Genomic DNA, 21,258 nt, shown 5'->3' with positions numbered 1-21,258 from the left:
TAGCAACAACCATTGATGTAAAAAATACCAAGATTGCGTACATGTAATGCTATGAGAGCATACGAGAGTCGTGATTTTTTTCTTCAGTTTTTTAATTTGTGACGTCATTTGCCAGCAACTTCCCCATATATCACGTGATGAAAATTCCTAAAATTCAAATGACCTATTTCAATAGGATGAACACAAATCATTTCCTCATTTTTTTAAAGAAAATGACAGTTTTGGGAATTTATTCCACTCAAGTGTGGAGGGGCTGCTCGTGTGTGACCTCAAAATATCAACATTTTAAAACTTCCTAACTGCATAATTCTTTGACGGACTTTCATCGGACTTATACACTCTTTTAAAACATTTTTTTCTAAACCAACCTCTAACCAGTGTGAACTTCCGCTCTAAAACATAACAGTGAATTACAAATATAGAGGAATTAAAGGAGAAACAGGAAGTGAAATAGGCGAAAAGGTCGGACTTAATAAATGCCCTCAACAATAGCTGAGCGAGAAACCCCTCATGACTTGTCAAATATATTCAATGTTTGACCAAATCTGAATAGCAATTTATAGAGGAAAAAGGAAGCACATAGCATTTTTTTTATCGAAAAGAGAGACCTATTATTATCGAAATGCTACGTCATTACATCATGCGCACTACCGGTGCCTGCAGCTGCAGTCTCGGGGTGCGCGTGCAATTGACAAAATCGTATGGATCCAAAATTGCACGGTTGATGATGTCATTGCCAAATGGGTTGAATGAACGATATCAAACAACCAATCAATTCACAAGGATCTAAGTGTCATTAAGAGAAAAATGAAATCACTTATTATTATTGAAATGTTATGAACTTAACTTCCAATAACTTTCCATATTGGCAAAACAGTTGGAAGCAAATGGAATGACTTGATATTTATTTTCAAGTACGTATTGAAATGGCATTGACTAAAATACTACTGTGACTGTTTAACGTCATAAAAGAGACACATTTCTCATCTCCGTAATCTTTTCTACAAGACTTCCCTCCATTTAAACAACGTAAGAATTACATTTCTACGCGTGATTCATTGTGGTTGGGTGTCATTAAGAACATAAAAACAATATTGATGGGTATTGTCTTGTATACAATTGGCCTTTCATAATTGAAATTAATCTTGATTTTGAATATTGGGGAATTCTTTCGCGGTGACACGCGAGCCTTTGACGATAACCCTACATCAGTCTTTCAAGATAACGTTTCACGAACTTGGCAGATGTTTCATACGCCGCCTGTTTCATTGTTCAGTGACATAGTAAGAGTCAGCACCCTTGGAGTGCTTCATGAAAGGTCTTGTCAGACGTTTTATCCGCAAGTCCTATTTCATCCGACAGTTTCCATAGTAACAGTGCTTTTTATCCAATCAACATCAAGGAAAGTTGTCAGATCTGACGACCTGTCGGACAAAAATGTTGATGAAATACTCCCTGTCCTCAGCCAATCGAAATCAAGGAAAGTTGTCCAACGACAGAAGTCACTTTGCATAGACTGCCGCTTTACACTTTATCTTCCCACGACTTTCATCTTGCTAATGCAATGGGATGAACCAGTTAATTCAGAATCAATCAACAAGTGAATTTATGAACTTGATGGGAGGCTGGGAGCCGTCATAAAAGCAATATAAAACCCGAAACATTATACGTCCCTTCATAACGTTTGGCAATTTCTTTAAATTAAGTTTCTCTTTTCACCAGATAACACATTAAAATATAGCCATGAGGACAAGTACAGACAAAATGGCACCGACGATCATGATATACACAGTTAAGGAGGATTTCTGGCCGTCTTCATAGGCTTGCAGACAATCTTTCGCATCCCTACGCACTGTTGTCAGTGTAATACCATGTACCTGGTTCTCCTTGCAGTCGATAAGAGCCTGTCTCGCCCCAGGAGTGGCGCCAGGGCCAACCAACCTATGGCAAGGCGGATATGCCACTCCGAAGTAGAAGTGATAAGCGAGCACAGGATCGGTGAAGATTAGCTTCGTCAAATTTGGTAGCGCACCGATTGCTTTGGCCAGCTGATCGCGGTAGGCAGTTGGGTCCGTCTGAAAAAAAAACACGAAGGCAGAACAAAATATGTACAGCAACGTGAAATCTACGAAAAAATATGTACAGTATAACATGTTCCTTAAAGCACTGTTCAAATGTTAACAGCGCGTGTTTTATTGTGGAAATACCACAACTACCAGTCTGTATGTACATATACACGACCAGACCACAATCATAACGCAAATGATGGCCAGACCATCAGACTATCCTATTACTGGTCGCCAGATCAGAATCAGGAACGATCAAATAGATAACCCTCGTATCATCTTTTGCTGGAGTGCAAGTCCTAGAACACTTTTTTCAATCTTCGGTCGCAGCCGGAAACTACGACACCACGTTTAAAAAGAGTTCCGGGGTTAGACTGCAAGAAGCCGTGTAAGAGTCAGTGCTGTTCAATTGTCGTACCCCTCACACAACCCATCCACCCACAAATACCAATGGTGGCTTTCAAAGCATCTGATGCCACCAAATAATTATTCCAGTCATCTGCATGACATTGTACTCCTAGATATGGACATGGGCCTACAGGAGCAGTATTCTTCTCCACTTCAGCCAGATTCAAACCTTAGTTGGGCTCTACTTTGGTTTCAGAGTTTTACAACTTCTATAAAATGTAAACAGACTCCAGAGGGATTGCATGAATAAACTTACAATGAAGGGCTGGTGGTTTTCAAATAATTTGTAGTTGAGATCCTTTCTAGAGATGACCTCTTGTTGCATTTCTTCAAAGCTGGGTAGCTTGACCTCTCCTTTCAAGACCTTGGTGATGTACCTTGTCTGCATCTCACAGAGCGCGTTATGACCCATTGTGTAAGGAAGACACAGCCCCACGAAAGACAGGGTTGGATGCCGAAGCCGAATCGGAATCATATATTGGTACAGCTCAATCTTATCGTAACCGTCTAAAGAATGGGAAAAATACTGGATGACAGAGTGCTGAATCAGAGGACAACCAACATCATAAATATATATGACATGGAGAATAGAAGTAGTTATATAGAACAAATTAATGGTTTCCAGAGTTTAGACGAAAATAAAGGCTCTTTTTATATAAAACAAAGAGATAATAACGTGTTAGACTGCTGCATTCGCAGGCTTGTTGGAATATGCATATTTGTCGTCTTCTTTCTTTCGCTTTGAGTAAAGCAAACATGTCGCCCAAGATGAAAGAAGAATAGATTGGCCGAATCAACCCACCTGGTACGATTTCATTCTTTAAAAAGGGAAGCTTGAGGTCGTAGCCGGTGGCAAATATTACATTATCAATGTCTTCTATCACGGAACCGTCTACAAAATGGACATTGGAGCCTTCAAATCTGTCAATTCCACTCCTGATTCTCACTCTCCCCTCCATGATGCTGGCGGGGAGATCCTCGTCAACCATGCAATGGACGTTGAACGGAAGCTTTGAGTGCTGTAAACCAAGAATCTTCCCATCCATATGGTAGTTCATCTTGTTGATCAGCCATTTGTTGAGGAGTCTCGAGGGAATCCATGTCTTCCACCTCTGGTTGAAAAAATCTTGCAAGGTCTGCTTGTTGTAAAAGAATCGAGGGACACACCAAGCTCCGTGCCGCAAGCTGAGGTATACCTGATGATCACAAGAAACATTCACATAACAGTGTAATGTGTAGCATGTGTAGCGTACAAGTGAAATACTACATAAGCAGTTGAGATTTATTTCAAACTGATTTGGTAGATATGACCAGACAAGACCATTTATGAGCTATTTTATGGCAGATTTCTGGCAACTTGATATGTGACATTCCGACGTAAGATTTAAGGTTTACCGTAAAACTTTTGCGCATTGAACGGTATTTTCACTGTAAATTTGGGCAAGGGAAATTGCGTTCCCCCTATGAATACGTTGAAAAACATTTTAAAGTGGGTTGGCAACATCAGACTGAACCTTTAGTTAATAATTACCTGACTTGCGTGATGACTGATAATGTTGGAAATGTCTCCTCCCGAAGTACCCGAGCCTGTGAGTATAATTAAATAAGAATAATCATCGCGATGTAAAATCCATATTTTTTCAACTCAATTTAGGTAGAATTGTCGATTAAGAATTAAGTGAGTATTCCGACTCTTATGGTTAATATTATAAGACATATGCCAATGTGGAGTTCCTGACTTATCTGGGCGAACATCAAATACTAATAATAATAAGTGTAGTGTCCATTAAAAGATACCATACACAATGAAGTGCAAAGTGTATAGCTAAGGTCAGTTCACAATATGTCGTAGTAGCAGCACCGATATAATTTATGAAAGTCAATAAAAGATGTCGATCTGAAGGTTGATTTTATGGACTGAGTTTGTTATGTCTGTCTCACATGCTACAATAAGGTTGACATTTTTATATAAAGTCTCTTGTAAAAAAAAGGTTGTGAGGATTGTTTGGTTGATTAGCTAAGACAATGAATTTCCTGTTATATACAAAAAGCGTATCTGGGGGCGGGGGTGGGGGTCTCATGCCCCCAGATGACACTACAGGTTGCTAGAAATGGGAAGTGAAAGGGAGTAAAAGCATGCAGGGAAAAAACCGTTGAAAAGGGTTTTATTGGATAACATATCAGCCACAGAGCTCAAACGTCGAGAAGGGGGTGATTTCAGCAACTACCCCTCCCCCTTTCAGATTATATTTTTGACAGAAGCGCACCTTTCAGTCCTTAGCCCTGGGGCTGATTTCATTATAACGCAACTGAATTGAAGTACCTGTTAACATTATTTAAGAGGGCATGGTAATAATTGGATGTTGGCCGGGTGTTTTGGTTTTCATGGAATATCCGCCGACTGAATCATTTGACAGAAGTTCAAACATCTGATACAATCGTAATTACCTACGACCAGAACCCTCTTGTCCGTGAAGTAAGCCCCTCTTTTGAACTGGCAGCTGTGCATGATCTGTCCTTTGAAAGAATCTAACCCAGGATAGTCCGGCAGGTGCCCACTGGGATAAAGACCAGTACACACCATCACAGCATCGAAGACCTCACTTCTAATCTCACCCGACATTGGGCGGACTGTCACCTTCCATCGCCCGGTGCCTTCGTAATCGGCGTCCTGGTCGATGGACACCACTTCCACATTGAAATTGATGTGCTTGAGAAGTCCGAAGTGTTCGGCATACCGCTCATAATATTCTTGTATGTCACTTCCCTTTTGGAGTAAAAAAAGATAATGCAGTGAGATCGACCAATCTGAAACTAATGTGCTGAGGCCCGTTGCATAATTTTGGTATCCAATGGTTACTACTATGGTAATAATGATCATCAGCCAATCAAAATCAAGGATTTCATGAAAGTTACCATTGGATGGCAGCTTTTAAGCAATTGTGCCCATGGGCGGCGCAAGGAGAGTTTGGTAAAGGATTGGGGTCGGATTAAAATAAGGGGTATAGCACACTCAACAAAAAAAAAACCGCGGCAGTTTGACAAAGTTGCTCAGACTTTTATATGCGGTAGATGAAATTAATTAAATGAGCAGCATTTAAGGAAATGAGACTGTGCGGAGGTTGACCTACCTTTGGAAACGGTGGCAAAGACTTTGCCAACGGGAAATCCGAGAAGGCCATCATTTCCTTGCTAACATTGGTATGGAGGCCATGGTAGATAGCGCTAGCTCCATGAGGATCGGAGCGAGGTTCATCATCAGAATAATACCACAAACCACCTAAGAACAGGCAAGAAAATAAAAGGGGAGGAAGAGATCGATGTCAACATAATAGTGACAAGATTGTCAAAAAACATCATAATGGAGTTTTGAAAAAATATTTCTCAGTCGAGTGATGTGTAACTCACATGTACATTAAAACAGGGAAGTTATAATTATTCGAGGCGGGAAGGTCAGATTTTTTTTATCCTCACGTTAATGATACATTCATATACGACATGGACGAGAGCTGCTCGAAAACATTACGCTTCGACTTCAGAGGACCGGGGAAGCGTTTCATGAAAGGACTTGTCAGACGTTTTATCCGGCAAGTCCTGTTTTATCCGGCAGTTACTATAGTAACAGTGCTTCTCAACCAATCAGAATCCAGGAAAGTTGTCAGATCTGACAACTTATCGGACGAAATATTGATGTAATGCCCCCGATTTCCAGGGCCCCGTAACACAAAGATTAGCGGTCAATCGCAAAATGGACTGAACAAACAAGATCAATGTTACGCATTTAGCCCAAAATACTGACCAGGAACCAGTCAAAAGTGTTCTTTCATATTTTCTATTCATCGCTAAGCTTTGTGTAAACGGAGCCCTGATTATAATACAGTTTACTATAGTATTCTCGGCTGGTGACTAGTACTTTCAGAATCTTTACTCATGTTTTCAACCACAAGTCCGTCATTTTCGTTATCACTACGCAGACGCTTTTTATAATGCAGAGATCACTTTCCCTCATAATCCTTTCAATAACAGCCTTGTCAAACATCAGTGAATCAAAACAGCAGTGTCGTCCTGTGGTGGACGCACAGAAGCGTTGTTCCCGACCTTTCGTTAGAGAACGCGAACGCTCATTTACGACGGTAGTTGATTTTGGAAGAGACTTTTGGGCCCGTCCTAAAAGGCTGTCCTGCAATCTAAATTATGTGACATGAGGATTTTGTTTAGCTTTCGCATCTGCAACAGAAACACCAATCTGCGGTTTGTGTGCAAAATACTATGGTATCAGCGACATATCCGATTTAGGACGACTTTCCAGAGCCACATTTGGTTCCTCCCAGAGCTCGAGAGGCCACCCGGGGGGGGGGGGGGGGCGGGGGGCCCACTTCCATTGACGAGTGGATACCAGGCGCGAATACGCGTAAAAAGGGAATGAGTGCGCAAGTCAGTTACGTATAGGCCCATATGTAACGTTTAGGGTGTCAAAAACGATGTTGAAAATACTGAAAAGGGGATTCATTTCCAATAGGTAGGGTTTCACAGGCCAAATTCTTGTTAAGGGATGCAATTTCATAATCTGGAAAAGACTTGCTTCCCTTGTTTAGGGTGCTTTTCGAAACCCCGTGGTCGCGCCTGGTATCCACTTGTCAATGGAAGTGGTTCCCCCCGAAAATTTGAATTTAATCACCCATTTCGGGGGAAAGTAAACATAATGCTCATTACATTGTGTGCTAGAGACATATCGTTTGTGTAGGAGGAGCAGGGAAAGGGGGGAAAACGCAAAGTTGGGTGAGTTTCAGACGAATAAGCCTATTGCATAATGCTGTGTACATATCATGCAAAAATGGTTCAGCTGGAGAGGTGATCTGACCCATGGAATCAACTGCCAGTGATTCACCAATAATCCACATTAGATGCAACATCGATTCGATGGACTATATAATGATTAATATCTAAGTCTGAATTCAGTAAGTTTTTCCTCACTCAATATGTACTCAATATGTATCTCCAGCCAGCTGGAGTCATGATAGCACAGTACCGCCGCAAGCTCAGGCAGGCAAATGGCATGGCATGCTGGTATCGTATGAAAGAATTTTGCACACGGAAAGCAAGATCTATAGGGCCTGTAACACAAAGCTTAGCAATGATTGTAGATCAGTTTTCTACGTTCGATTATAATTAATTATTGACTATAATGTACAATCAATCTAGAAAATCGATTCTATGATTAATCGTTAACTTTGTGTTACCGGACTCTAATGTCGCATGGTAGAGGTTTGCGAAAGGTGGCTGTTAGCGGCGTAATAGAACGCTAACAGTAGGGCCAGTCACATCTTTCACGGCGACCATCGCCTAAACGCATTGTTTTCACTAACAGAGCACTGACAGGAGGCCTATCAGTATCAATAAACTCACAGAAGCTTAGCCGAATTCCTAATAGTCTCAATAAAAGGCCCAGCAGAAGCTAAAAGTGGCGCTAATATTAATACAAATAACTAACAGTGCTAAGGGCACCAATAGTGATGATGTTAGTGAATAAGTTCTCCCTCTAAAACTTGTCTCCCTTTCTTATACCAAGTAATTTGATATAGACCTCGACGGAATGAAAGGGGTACTCCAGGCCACACAACAATATATGAATAAATGGAGTAAAATTAGATGAGCAATTTTTTTGAAAATTTCATAAAAATCTGATAAAAAATAACAAAATTCTTGAATATTAAAAATTTAGCACAATATTTTGCAATTACTGAGCAGCATGTGGCCATGAATATGCAATAAATGGAACGATGATGCCATATCCTCCAGCTCTTTCCCCTTTATCTTATTTTATGAAATGAACTCGTAATTGTCGCTTGAAAATGTGTGTATGTCACCCGTAATACAAAATGATGATCTTTGAAGCAATATTCTGGGTGGACAAAATTTAAATACACCCAATTTTGTATGATACATCAGACCTTCATTGCATATTCCCGAAGACATGAATATAAATTTCACCGAAATAGGGCCTCAGTAATGCTAAAATTTAAGATAGCATAATTTTTTTTGTATTCATTTTCAATTTTTATCAATTTATCAGTGTTTTGTTTGTCTCACTTTACTTTTCAAACCGTATTATTTTCTTCAGCCTGGAGTACCCCTTTAAGAATGGGTATATAGTGGGGGATGTTGATTAGTGCCAACGTATGATCCTTTTCATCAATATTTTTTTTCTTCCAAGATATATTATTTTTTAAAAGTGTTTGAAGACGTTTTTAAGAATAGACCCTAACATTAGAAAGAAGAACAATAGCTGATGAAATTTATCGCATGATAATCATCACTGGCAAATACTCTATCAAGTCTGTGAAGAGCATTTTCAAACAAAAGAAACTGATGAAAAATGGGATTGCATTTTCTTTTGGTACAGAATCTCCATCGTAATATCATGATAGGCTAATTTTCTTGATCTTTTTAAAGCTTATTCGATATTAAAAAAAAATAAATTAGTAAATATATATGTACTACTTGCTGTCATTCATGTTTAAAATGAAATAATAAGGACATTTTTGTCGGCCTACATTCCTTTACCCTTTTCTAGACTAGATTTTAAACTTGTAGGATGTGCAAATAATCATAACTAAATCTTAAGTTAAATCTAGATCACTATGCACAATTTGTAGATTTTGCTTAACACAAATCCCCTAACAATACTAAGGCCTAACGGCGCCCTAACAGTGCTCTCTGTGCCTTCTGTGTGATCATGTTATCCAAGTTGTTACAGTAGCTGATTTGTTAATGAATAACGATATACAGATTGTAATTTCAAGCGTTGATCCCAGATGTAAATAATGTTTAGTAGTAATTGACAGGATGTGATATGAAATGATTTCCTAACTACACTATTTCTATGTTCTCTACTTATTCTACTCACCAACTGTCTGACTTCTAATCCAGAAAGCACACTTGAGTTGATTCACGGATATAGTAATGGAAGCTAGCGATTTAGTCCGTTGAGGGCGTACAACGAATCGCGTCTAGAGCTCTAGTTGATGACCGAAGCGCGGAAGATATTAATCATTATACAAATTATGGATAGATTCTTGACAGCTGATTGGATGAAAGCGTGTCACATGACATTCAGATGAATCAGCTATAGCACGCTGAAGTAAATGAGCCAGCACTGCATGATACCTGGGCACACAATGAACCCATAGACATGCATCATGCCCCGTACACGTTAAGTGAATTAGCGGTATACGCGCATACGTAATCACGTTTCGTAACACTTACCGATATACGTAGCACTGCGCATACATGTTGCTAAGCTGAACACAATGCGCGTACGTACGTTGCTAAGCTAATTATTCGCAGGGTACGGCTGCCTATTTTTTCGTTCATATATTGGCCTTCATGTATCTATGTTGAAAGGTGAAAGTAATAAGACCTAACGCGCGTTAGTCATATATATCTCGCCTATCTAGATCTAGTCTAAACTGTAAGCTATCGGTGTTGTATAAGACAAATATTCAATGTTGTATTTGTGCGACGTTCCGAATATTACATTCGTTGCAAGTTGAATTTGTTGAAACAGTCTATTCAACTTACACACTCATGCAATATTCGGAACGATCGCACTCATCAACGTTGAATATTTTTATACTGCGAAAGTAAATTTCAAAGTTATTGCACAATCCCAACACAACAGAAAACTTGTCGCGTTATCTTGTCCGCGAAAAAGAAGAAAATCAATTTGAAGCTCCTCTGTGGCACACGAAAAACGCGAATAAAATAATCCGCAGGTATGTCCACAGATGAAAAGTTGAACTCAGAAATGCAGTTCACTCCAATGCATAAAAATCCAAGTCTATAAATCCAAGTATAGGTTTTCCCGTCCAATTTCGTCAAAATTTCAACCGATTTAATGATGTAATAATTCAATTTGCAACTAATTCGAATGACCAATGAGATAATCATATAAATACCCATATACTTTATTTGATTTAATCATATTTGCATGCGATTTCATGGTTATTTCATTTAAACAAGTATAAAGATCGAGCAAATTCAAATAGCCGAAGAGATGTTTTCAAATTCGCAACGGTACCCTCCTTGCGAAGGTTTAGGAATTCAAAATCATTAATATGCGATCACTTATAGGATATGCACAGTGTTTTTCGTTTTTATTTTTTTTTACTTCATTTGAATGATTATGGAAATGGGTTTTACTTCTTAATTGGATGTTTACAATTATACTGAAATGTATCATCCATCTGAAAAACCATCATCGGAACAACAACTCGTTTTTCCACTTTCATTCAACTATAGAACGTGGTCAATACCATCCCTTCCCCACATCGATATAATTTACAATTATGTGAAATAAAAAAAGAACAAGATGATGAAAAAAAAATACCTACCATTGGTATAGGTCATCCACCCACTCACTGGCGGATCCAGGGGGGGGGGGGAAACCCGGCTCGTGTCCGTGCCCCCCCCCCTTTGAGAGCCACAATTTAACAAAATCGTGGACCGTCCCTTATTCTTTGGATAAAAACCTTCGGTTTTGCTCTTGAAATTCCTAGGGAAAATGCCCCCCTTTTTTGGAAATCCTTGATCCGCCCCTGCACCCACTCATTAATCACTAAAAGAATAACCGTTCACAACCATATCCTATATCCTATAAGTGTTACATGAATTACGTCTTTATCAAACATAATGGAATAAAATTATTATAACTAAAAGATCAGAAAAAAAGGTAGGGTAAAGTTTGGAGGACAAAATTGTATAACGTTATAAAAGAAAAATGAACACAGAAACATGACATCTGAATTTGGACGTTTAAAGTGCCAATACGTGTGCCGATTAATGAAATTGAAAATGGTATTTTGGGTGGAATTAAACGATCAGTTCGTCGTTGCGAAATTAAATGACGACTTTGGGCCATTAATTCGAACGAATTTCTCCCTAAATTGAATTTCTACCAAGTTCAAAGGAATGATATAGAACGGAATTAAATGATGAATAAATGAAAATGAACCATGTGTCCAGAGGGTTAACAAAATATTTCGAATTTGAAAGTCCTTTCATTAATTTAAATGCAACCCTGATGAAATTGGACGGGAAACCTATATTAAAATCCAAGAATGGTTTAATTGTAAAACCACGAGTTTTAGCGACTTTCTTCAGTAAACGCCTGACCACGAAGTTGACCCCTCAAGATCACAAGTGATTTGACTTGCATTTTCAAACGAACTGGTGACTTGTATAGAAAGCGTCTGTGTATAGTGATCGTGAAAAACACCCTTTTGCCGAGTCCGCCCCAACAGCAAATTTGATTAAGTAATCAGAGGAAAATAAAACAATTATTGACACTTGCAGCTGCAACATCAACATTGAAATTTAACACATTGCCGCTTATTTCTATCTAGCATATGCTAAACAGCAGTGGTACGGAAATAAAAGATTAACAATTAACATCAGCATTCACTCTTTCGTTTAATAGTATGGTATGACATCTTTAAACAGGGGCGGATCCAGCTTTCGCCAATAGGGGGGGGGGGCGAAAAATGTTTTCAGCAATATTTTTCTCGATTGGCCGCCATAATTCTATTTTTTGTTGGTTTTTCAAGGGGTAGTCCTAACTAAAGACTGAAGTTTTAAGTATACGTTAGTTTTTATTGTTAAACAAGATAAGGTATCTCGTGTGGTCTTAATATATAATGCGAGCGCGAAGCGCGAGCAAAAAATTCTTTGATATTTCATGTCCTTAGAACTGAAGATTCTGAGCAGTTTAAATAATCATGAACAAAGATAAGTATCCAACTAAACAATGTGAGCGCGAAGCGCGAGTCGAAATTTTATTTCAGTAACGTGAAAATTAGGGACTCAATTAGGACTGTTTTTAGTGATTAATGAAGAGGATACAATTATCACCAATTAAATAATGAGAGTGATATTCCGACCTGAAAACTGGACGGTCTAAGCGCGTTTTTATTTAAAAGTAAAGAACAAGCTTGTGTGTCTCAAACAATTAAAGAAACATGTTAAATGCAAGCGCGAAGCACGAGCTTAATTTTTTGACATACTGACTTGATACAGGAGCATTTTGACAAATTTTGGGAAGAATTTCCAAAGAGGATAGGTATCTCACAAATAAAACAATGCGAGCGCGCAGCGCGAGCTGAAAATTTTTATATAACAATTTGTGTAAATCAAACAAAATAATGAAAGCTTGATGTGTGAGCTAAAATATTGTGTGCAAATTGATTTCAGAACTGGATATATAAAGTGCCATTTAATCCTCTTGAATGGGATTCATTACACAGGCAATGCGAGCGCGATGCGCGAGCGAATTTCTTTTTAATATAAAGTCTATTTTCCAATTCTTTCCCTCATCTTTTTCTTGTTTCCTTTCGGGGTCGGGCCGGCCGTTACGAGGCTGTGAATTACACATAATGGGTAAAATAGCTCTTTCCTACTTTTCTTCCTGCTTTTGTAGTTTCTATCAAGATAAAAAGTACACTTTTTTGTGCATGTTGTCAAAAAATAGGGGGGGGGGGCCTGGGCCGGCTCGGCCCCCTCCTGGATCCGCGCCTGTTAAATGACAGGTCCATCCCGACAAAAGTCGTTTTCAATAAAAAGAAAAAAGCAAGCAATCAGAACAATACAGATTTCATCGAGATCAGATGAAAGACAAGAAAGTTATGATGACATCGTCCACTCACTATTTCTTTTGTATTTTATTATGAAATACTCAAACTTTCTCCTCATTGTCAAGTGAAAGAATGATTAATTCCTCCCCGAGCATATGGAATTAGCATTGTTTAATAACATATGGTTCACTCAAGTTGCCTTATTGTCAAATTTTGTAAAAAAATAAAATTTAGAATAATTCAAACAATAAAGAAAAAAAAATGACCGAGGGACAAAATCGCCAGTCGCATTTGCATGTCACTGAGTTGTGCATATATCACTGTTTTGTGAAAAATAAGTGAAACTTTAAAAAGTCATAACTTTCTTATTTTAGATCCGATTTTGATGAAATTTTCAGTGTTATGCTAGTTTGAATTTTCTCTATTTATTCCAAGTTTTTTCCAACATTCTTCAGGGGTGGACTAGACCTTTAACTTATAAATTCCTGTAGACTGATAAAATGATCCCTACTATTATGGTTCAATGATTTAATTGTTTTTTGCCTACAGTGTCATGCCTCCTATGTTTTTTGTTTTGTTTGTATATTCAAATCAATCTACAGGTATTCACAAAAAAGAACAAATCACAACGGAACTGCTAGATATGTTGGCAAAGTGTAATACAGTCATAAACCTCGACTAAAACCCCAAGTGTGCCTATGTCATTGAACTGTAATTTTGCTGCATACAAGTGGCCGGACAAGTGGTCATCTTTTCCGGATGTTTCAATTCATCAAAAGTTCGAAACCTTGCACCTTGGCATAAAACTATGATATAACGAAATTCTCACAACGTTGTTGCATCTCGAATTCCACGCAGTTAGTATCTTGAACTACACTTCTGCGTGACGGGAAACAGTTCCTTAACATGCTTTTAAACATTTACTATATGTATGGAGGAGAGTATCGTACCTGAGTACCTGACCCAGAACACGTTGACAGATTTTCTCTGACATGCGTCAAAGATATGTTTACAAACTATATGCACATCAGCTAACACAACTAGACATATTACCACCACACACCATGATAATATTATTTATGGCAATGGTCGCGCAGGGGGGGGGGGCATTAGAACTGGGAGGTGGCACAACACCACCCATTGCAAATTTGCAATTACCGTCTGCAAAAGGAACATGAGGAAAGAGGTGTGTAGATAATAATAAAGCAATCTTTCTTTCCTTTCTCGGTACATGCAGAGCCATAGTTCATTTAGAATATGAATTTTCCTCCCTCAGTTATAGGTATAATATATACACAGAGAGCTAGGTTGAATTACACCCATCCGATTTCAGTATTCGTTTTACCCATAGACCTCCTACTATAGGTCCATGTTTTACCTATAATTATTTATTTTTAAAACAATTGCACACATAGTTACCAATAGTGCATCAGTGCATAGGCCTATAGCATTTCCATTTATATGAAAGCAGGATAAAAGAGCATAGTAGATTAAATGCCTTGCTTACGGGCATAGGTGCCGCGGCCGGGGATCGAACCCCAGACTTTCTATGTTTAGCCAGGCGCCTTAGACCACTCGGCCAGGCACCTCCACAACAATAGCAGCTGTCTGCGATACCGAAATTTATTCCTATTTAACTAACGATATGCGCCAATCACCGGGGTACGTACGGGGACGGCACCAGAATTTTCAAAATTTGGCACTATTAATTGATTATATAAAAAATTTGGGCTCGCTCGGTTGCATTCTTTTAGAATTACTTTGGCTCCATCCGCCATATATCTGGCCCCCTCAAAAGTTTGGCTTAATTAATACTACGCCATGGCGCCGCCTGCACTGCTTATCATGTGAGAAATGAATAGGTGTGCACATGGGCGTGTGTGAACTGTGAAGTGCACTTAATTACTTTCTCAAGAATCACACAAAAGTAATTACATGAGCACATTTGGATTAAAAACGCGCCGCTATATCAAACTTGAATCAGCATACATGCGCATTCAACTGTATCTATAGAATGTTATGACACTGATTATTCCACCTGACACCGATCTCATACGAAGCGGTCGAAGCGAATCTGCATTCGGAATTAAGGGTCGATCCATGACGGAAAGGTAAAACCGTATGAACCCAGTTTTCATGAGAACTTCATGCCACTTACCCAAATGTGATGACCGTTCGTAGCAAACAGGTTCCAAGTTTTCATCAAGGCATGTTTTGATGGACGCAAGTCCGGAAGCCCCTGCCCCGATCACTGCAACACGATAAGCCATGGCTATATTCAATCACAAGTTCTTCTGAAATAAAACCGTGTTGAATGTACGTGATATCAGCATCACGACCTTATATCATACTGCATGGACATGGTCAAGTGTTCTAGCTCCATATGAGCGATCATAACCCTGACTGTTGACCTGGACGGTAAGATGACTATTATGATTACAGGCTTATATAAATAATGCACAGTATATAACCATGGGCCCTGTAAGCGTGCTGGATAGTGAATATAATGCCCGTTCGGGCATAGAAATAGTGTATGGGGGAGACCTGCACGAAACAAGCATGCATGCATTGTGATGCGTACATCCAGTGCGAAATAATAGTGAAGGGTACGTGCAGCGTAGTCTGCAGGCATTGACTTAGTGCATAATGCAGAGGCTGAATACGTGAGACTAGATTTACTATCTATGTACTGCTGCTGGTGCCTCTGCCGAATTAATTGACACAGAGAGTTTGGAGTCTATTCTTCTCGATAGACATGGTGTAATTGGTAATACAGTATCATTTTTGGGGTCTGTGCTCACAGACTACGTGCAGCCTTTTATGACATAATGCGTTGCATAATTGAGGCTTTACTTTCCATGTAATCAATAGTGGGATCGTTAACACCAGGGGCCTGTATCACTAAACAGTACTTAGTGTAACGGGACTTAGTGTCGCTGCGACGCGTCATAAACTAAGACGGGTCTTACTGACGTCCTGTTGGTGCGTCAGTTCCACTAAACAGTTCTTTACTAAGTCCTGTGTGCGACGCGTCTTCAACAATAAAACGTCTCGATTTTGAGTCTACGAAGCCTAATTTCGTGACCTTCGACCTAGTGTGAAGATAAAAGGTAGTAATTTCCCGCAAGTTTTCGTATGCATCGTCTGCGACTAAAAAGTGAAAGGGCAGGGGCGGATCCAGCTTTTTATAAAGGGGGGGGGTTGGGTTGGTATGCGAGGGAGCGTAGCGACCGAGTCCAAGCGAGCGGAGCGAGCGAGGGGGAGGGTGTGGGAGGGGGTGTCCCCCCTCCCACCGTAGGGAAATTTTTTGAAAATCTGTGTGTGAAAATGGCGTTTTCTTGCACCTAAAACACCACTATTTTTGGTATCGAGGTCGTTGCAAAATTAACCCCCATGAAAATTTGTAAAATTAAGTTGCATTTTCCTGCAATGTAAGGCCAGTTAACAACACAGATACAAAGAATTGGGGACCTTGGAATAAGCACTGTTAGCCTAAAAAGAAATAATAGTGATAATAAATGAAATGAATACATAGAAATAGAATGAAATAAAATTACAAGTTTAAAAAAAAAAGATAAGATAAAAAAAAAATGGTCCTCGGATTTTTTTTTTTTTGGGGGGAGGTTACAACCCCCACCCCCCCCCCTCTAGATCCGCTTCTGAAGGAGGAGGAATTTTGTCACTTTAACATAATTTTGACTACTGTAGGAGGATAATGGGGAAGGTATGGTATTAACCTTTTTCTTAAGACAACATAGAAGTAAAATATTGAAAGTGAAATGTATGCAGTGGAAGTTGTAATTGATACCTCGACGAAAACAAAAGATTAACCAAAATTTTACCTTTTTGTTTTTTCTCAAGGGAAGAGGGGGTGTTGAGTACAAAAAATAGTGCTCATTACCCCCCCCCCCTTTACTATAAACATATTTGGTAGTGTACAGACAGGCAATGACATGATGTTGGGCAATTCATAAGGACTTCCAAAGGGTCGAAGTCGAAGCGATCCTACAGTTTGTGGCCACTAGGAAACTTGACATTACACTAAGAACAGTAAGTTCCTATGTTTCGTCTCGACGAGACGTAGGCTATGCTCTGTATGCAACTTAGTTAAATGGGTACTAAGTACGGTACGCGTCTTAGCGGTCTTTGTGAAACTCCCGCTAAGATGCATCTTACACTAAGTCCTTTAACCGAACTTATGGATGCTTAAGACGCATCTTAGCGCTTAGTGAAACAGGCCACAGAAGTTTAATTTACCAAATTGTGCAATTTATAAAAACTCCGTTCTCCTGTTGTTGGCTTCCTAAGTGATAACGTTACATGCAGATTAAAATATGGTACCAGGAGAAAGCCTGTGAAAGTTTCTTTTTTTCAATTTCTCATAAAAAATGGTTGAGAGATAACGGGTTTTAGAGTGGGGGGGGGGGGGGGTGCGTTGAGGTAAGATTTTCATCATTTTTTTTCTATTTTGCTAAACGGTCAGTGAGAGAATTTTTGTATTATGTTGCTCAATTGGCTTAATATTTAGTAACTACCTTATGTGCATGTACATGAATGTCACGTGCAGTGACAATTTTCTTTTTATCAAGTTTATTGTAATAGAAACACGAACTGACAGGACCGAGGGTTGAAAACGAGTTTAAAGGACAAGTCCACCACAACAAAAAGATGATTTGAATAAGAAGAGAAAAATCCAACAAACATAACACTGAAAACGTCATAAAAATCGGATGTAAAGTAACAAAGTTATGACATTTTAAAATTTCGCTTAATTTCACAAAATAGTTATATGCACATCTTGGTCGGTATGCAAATGAGGAGACTGATGACGTAATCCACTCACTATTTCTTTGTATTTTATTATGTGAAATATGAAATATTCTAATTTTCTCCCCATTGTCAAGTGAAACAAAGACTAATTGCTCACTGAACGTGTGGAAATAGCATTGTTTAATACTATATAGTTCACTCAAATTGGTCCCTATTGTCAAATTTGTAAAATATGAAATATTGTATAATTTATTCAAACAATAAATAACAAACTAAATAGTAAGTGAAGGACATCATCGACTGTCTCATGTGCATGTCACTGAGTTGTGCATGTGCACTATTTTGTGAAAAATAAACGAAACTGTGAAATGTCATAACTTTCTTATTTTACATCCGATTTTGATGAAATTTTCAGCGATTTTTCTCTGTTTATTCAAACCAACATTTCAAATCTTTTCTAGTATGGACTTGAACTTTAAAGATACATCTATATATCACCACGCTTGATGTGTACTGGAACACTGGACTCCTAACCCTTTAAACATTTTAATAGGGGAAGATCCCAGTGATGAAAAGTTGGTTTTTGTAAAAGCAAAGAAACATGGAGGAAATATTGGTTAATGTGTGATTAAAATCAATCAAAGAATCGCAACAAATTTCTGAATCTATTAGAATTTAATACACAAGGTCATATACTACCAGCTCCCTATACACAATATTTATTGTAACAAAATATCCTATACAATCCTCTTTTTAAAATAAAATGAATAAAAATGTTACGAAAAGAGTATGAAGGTCTCTGACCAAGGATCCCCTTCGTCTAATCATATATCATATCTAAAAAAATGACATAAATCAATATTGTCATGTTATACCGAGGTTTTACCTGACTGATAAGAAAGCACGAATGCCTGTGAGCAAGCAACCAGGGGACCGACGGCTTAAGGTCCTCTCCGAGGGACCTGGTAATGAGGATAAATGCCTTACCAAAGGGCACTAGCGAACCACTTGGGAATCGAACCTGGGTCACCGGAATCCGAAACCCCCGCTCTACCGACTGAGCTATCGCGCCTCCTGGGGAACTCACGTCACGAAAATGGTAGAATGTGTAGTTCTGATTATTCAACATTGTCATAAAAATATCAGAAATTATTGATTATGCTAAATTCACGCATAAAATTAGAATTCGATTGAAGCTTCTTCACTTTATGCAGAACCTCTGCGTTTCATTTATTATAACAATGAAATACATACAAAGTAATATTTCAATATATCGTTTAGTACTAGGAGTCGATAAAAACAATATGTATCGCGATACATACACATCGATTTATACATACAGACAACCGAGACCGTTTAACATAGTTATCCATAATAAGCAAAGTTGAAACCAAAGCAACCCAGTACAGGATTTAGTGGTATATAAGCATCATTTCATACCTAAGAAACACGTGAATTCATTCTACGTCAATTCATTTCGATGAAAAAATTAAATCATATAAAATATTTTATTACATTTGTTATTAATATCAAAGGACGAGTCATTCCCAACAAAAAATTGCCTTGAATAAAAAAAAGAAATTCAACAAGCATAACACTGAAAATTTCATCAAAATCGGATGAAAAATAAGAAAGTTATGAAATATAAAAACTTTAGCTTAATTTCCCAAAATGTATATGTAGATCATGGTCGATATGAAAATGAGATAACTGATGACATTCCCTACTCATTACCTTTTATCAGTATACAGTTTCAGCAATTCCAAGTCATCTTACTCTTTACATCAGCCATGTCATCTATACAATTCTTATTTTCATGAACATATCAATCTATAAGAGTCTCAACATGCCCCAAATAAAGTAATGTTAAGTCTTCTTTATACACAAACCAGCACTGTATTTTCCCCAATATACTTTGCATAGTATACACGTTAAACAATATTGGGCCGACCACAGAACCCTGTGGAACAGAAAAAGAAAAGGTTTAGACCGAAAGACGATGTACCTTCATTAGAGCAAATCCTTTGCTATCTTCTACACTAGAGAGATATAAACATAAAACAATTCACAAGCATACGAATCTACATGTCTAAATATTTACCACTGGTGTCGATACTTGACGTCATACTAATCAAGTGGGGGGGTGAAACAATAGATCATCACCCCTGAACAAAATATCCACAACACACGAATCGACACCCATGATATTTACCGGGTGTGTACCTTAATGTATATTTCGCTAATTCTAGCTAAGTCATTGCCTTCCACACTGTTAAAAAAGCTGTGATTTTACAGATAAAACAATTTGGTGGTCTTCCATGTGGCCCTGTTAACAAAGAGATAAAAAAACAATATCAATATCAAATATGTGAATTTAGATTTTGAAGTTAGAGCATGAAATAACTTAACAATAAAGTAGAACGAAAAAGAAATTACCAAATGGCAAATTCATGTTCAATTGTTTACAACAAGGTGAATATTGCTTTACTTTCAGTGGGGAACAACGTTTGTATTTTTCTTTAAATTGTGATTGCCAAAAAGAAAGCAATATTCACCTTGTTGTAAACAATTGAACATGAATTTGCCATTTGGTAATTTCTTTTTCGTTCTACTTTATTGTTAAGTTATTTCATGCTCTAACTTCAAAATCTAAATTCACAAATTTGATTCAAATTGTCGACGTTGATTATCAAATTAACTTAATTCCAAAGGATACCATTAATATTTCTAGTGACATTTTTACATACATTGTGTACCTGTACATATTGTTTAGGTACTCTATTATAACTTGTTTATTACTTGTTATTTTCATTATTGATATTGTTTTTTTATCTCTTTGTTAACAGGGCAACATGGAAGACCACCAAATTGGTGATGGGTGGCACTCTATAATTATCAGAAATAGATAAACAAACAAATATATAAATGAATAAGTAAACAAATAAATAAAACTAAAATCTCTGAATTAAAGGGCTCTTATTACATCCGTCTTCGGGGACAAACCACCATCTATACTGGTGGTGTGTGTGATCGTCCCTGTAAAACTACAGACCAATCTGGAATACTGAGGCGCTCAATTAAAAGGGTTGTTTTGCGGCGATCGGCATTTTACCAGAAGAATGAGAATAAACTGTTGCCTTTCCGTTCGCCCTACGGAATGCACAGGATGGAAGTGGCGTTATACCTGCACTGTTAAAAAATTCATCCTGAAAATAAAAGAAATTCTTGCAGGAGAGTCTCAAGAACACCTGTAATCTTACCAGATTGCGTAATCTTACAGAATATTGATATTTGGTGTATGGAATTTTACCAATTTCCTTGAATAAAACACACTTTTCCCCCCTTTTAAACAGACCTGTTCCGTTAAATTGCAGAAAAATTCCGGT

The 21,258-nt window shown here is 38.2% G+C and overlaps 1 protein-coding gene across 1 annotated transcript; it reads right to left on the bottom strand.

Annotated features, from left to right (window-relative positions):
- Positions 1-1,414: 1,414 nt before the first annotated feature.
- LOC121426476 (flavin-containing monooxygenase 5-like) lies at positions 1,415-15,639 on the bottom strand. Its single transcript, XM_041622796.1, has 7 exons — positions 15,261-15,639; positions 5,606-5,754; positions 4,923-5,241; positions 4,006-4,061; positions 3,277-3,670; positions 2,731-2,981; positions 1,415-2,075 (listed from the first exon to the last, which is right to left on the bottom strand). The coding sequence occupies exons 1-7, from the start codon at positions 15,370-15,372 to the stop codon at positions 1,731-1,733; spliced, it is 1,626 nt and encodes a 541-aa protein (XP_041478730.1). The 5' UTR covers positions 15,373-15,639; the 3' UTR covers positions 1,415-1,730.
- Positions 15,640-21,258: the final 5,619 nt, after the last annotated feature.

Source organism: Lytechinus variegatus, chromosome 13 (genome assembly GCF_018143015.1).
Source record: "Lytechinus variegatus isolate NC3 chromosome 13, Lvar_3.0, whole genome shotgun sequence".
Lineage (NCBI taxonomy): Eukaryota > Metazoa > Echinodermata > Echinoidea > Temnopleuroida > Toxopneustidae > Lytechinus > Lytechinus variegatus.
Note: the sequence above shows the minus strand (reverse complement) of the source record. Positions and strands in the feature narration are given on the sequence as shown.

Excerpts from the sequence above, each read along its gene's own strand:
- LOC121426476 (XM_041622796.1), bottom strand. The coding sequence starts at position 15,372 with ATGGCTTATCGTGTTGCAGTGATCGGGGCAGGGGCTTCCGGACTTGCG. Across the intron at positions 5,242-5,605 it reads CTTTGCCACCGTTTCCAAAG|GGAAGTGACATACAAGAATA; the intron begins GTAGGTCAACCT and ends TTACTCCAAAAG. Across the intron at positions 2,076-2,730 it reads AAAACCACCAGCCCTTCATT|ACGGACCCAACTGCCTACCG; the intron begins GTAAGTTTATTC and ends TTTTTTTTTCAG.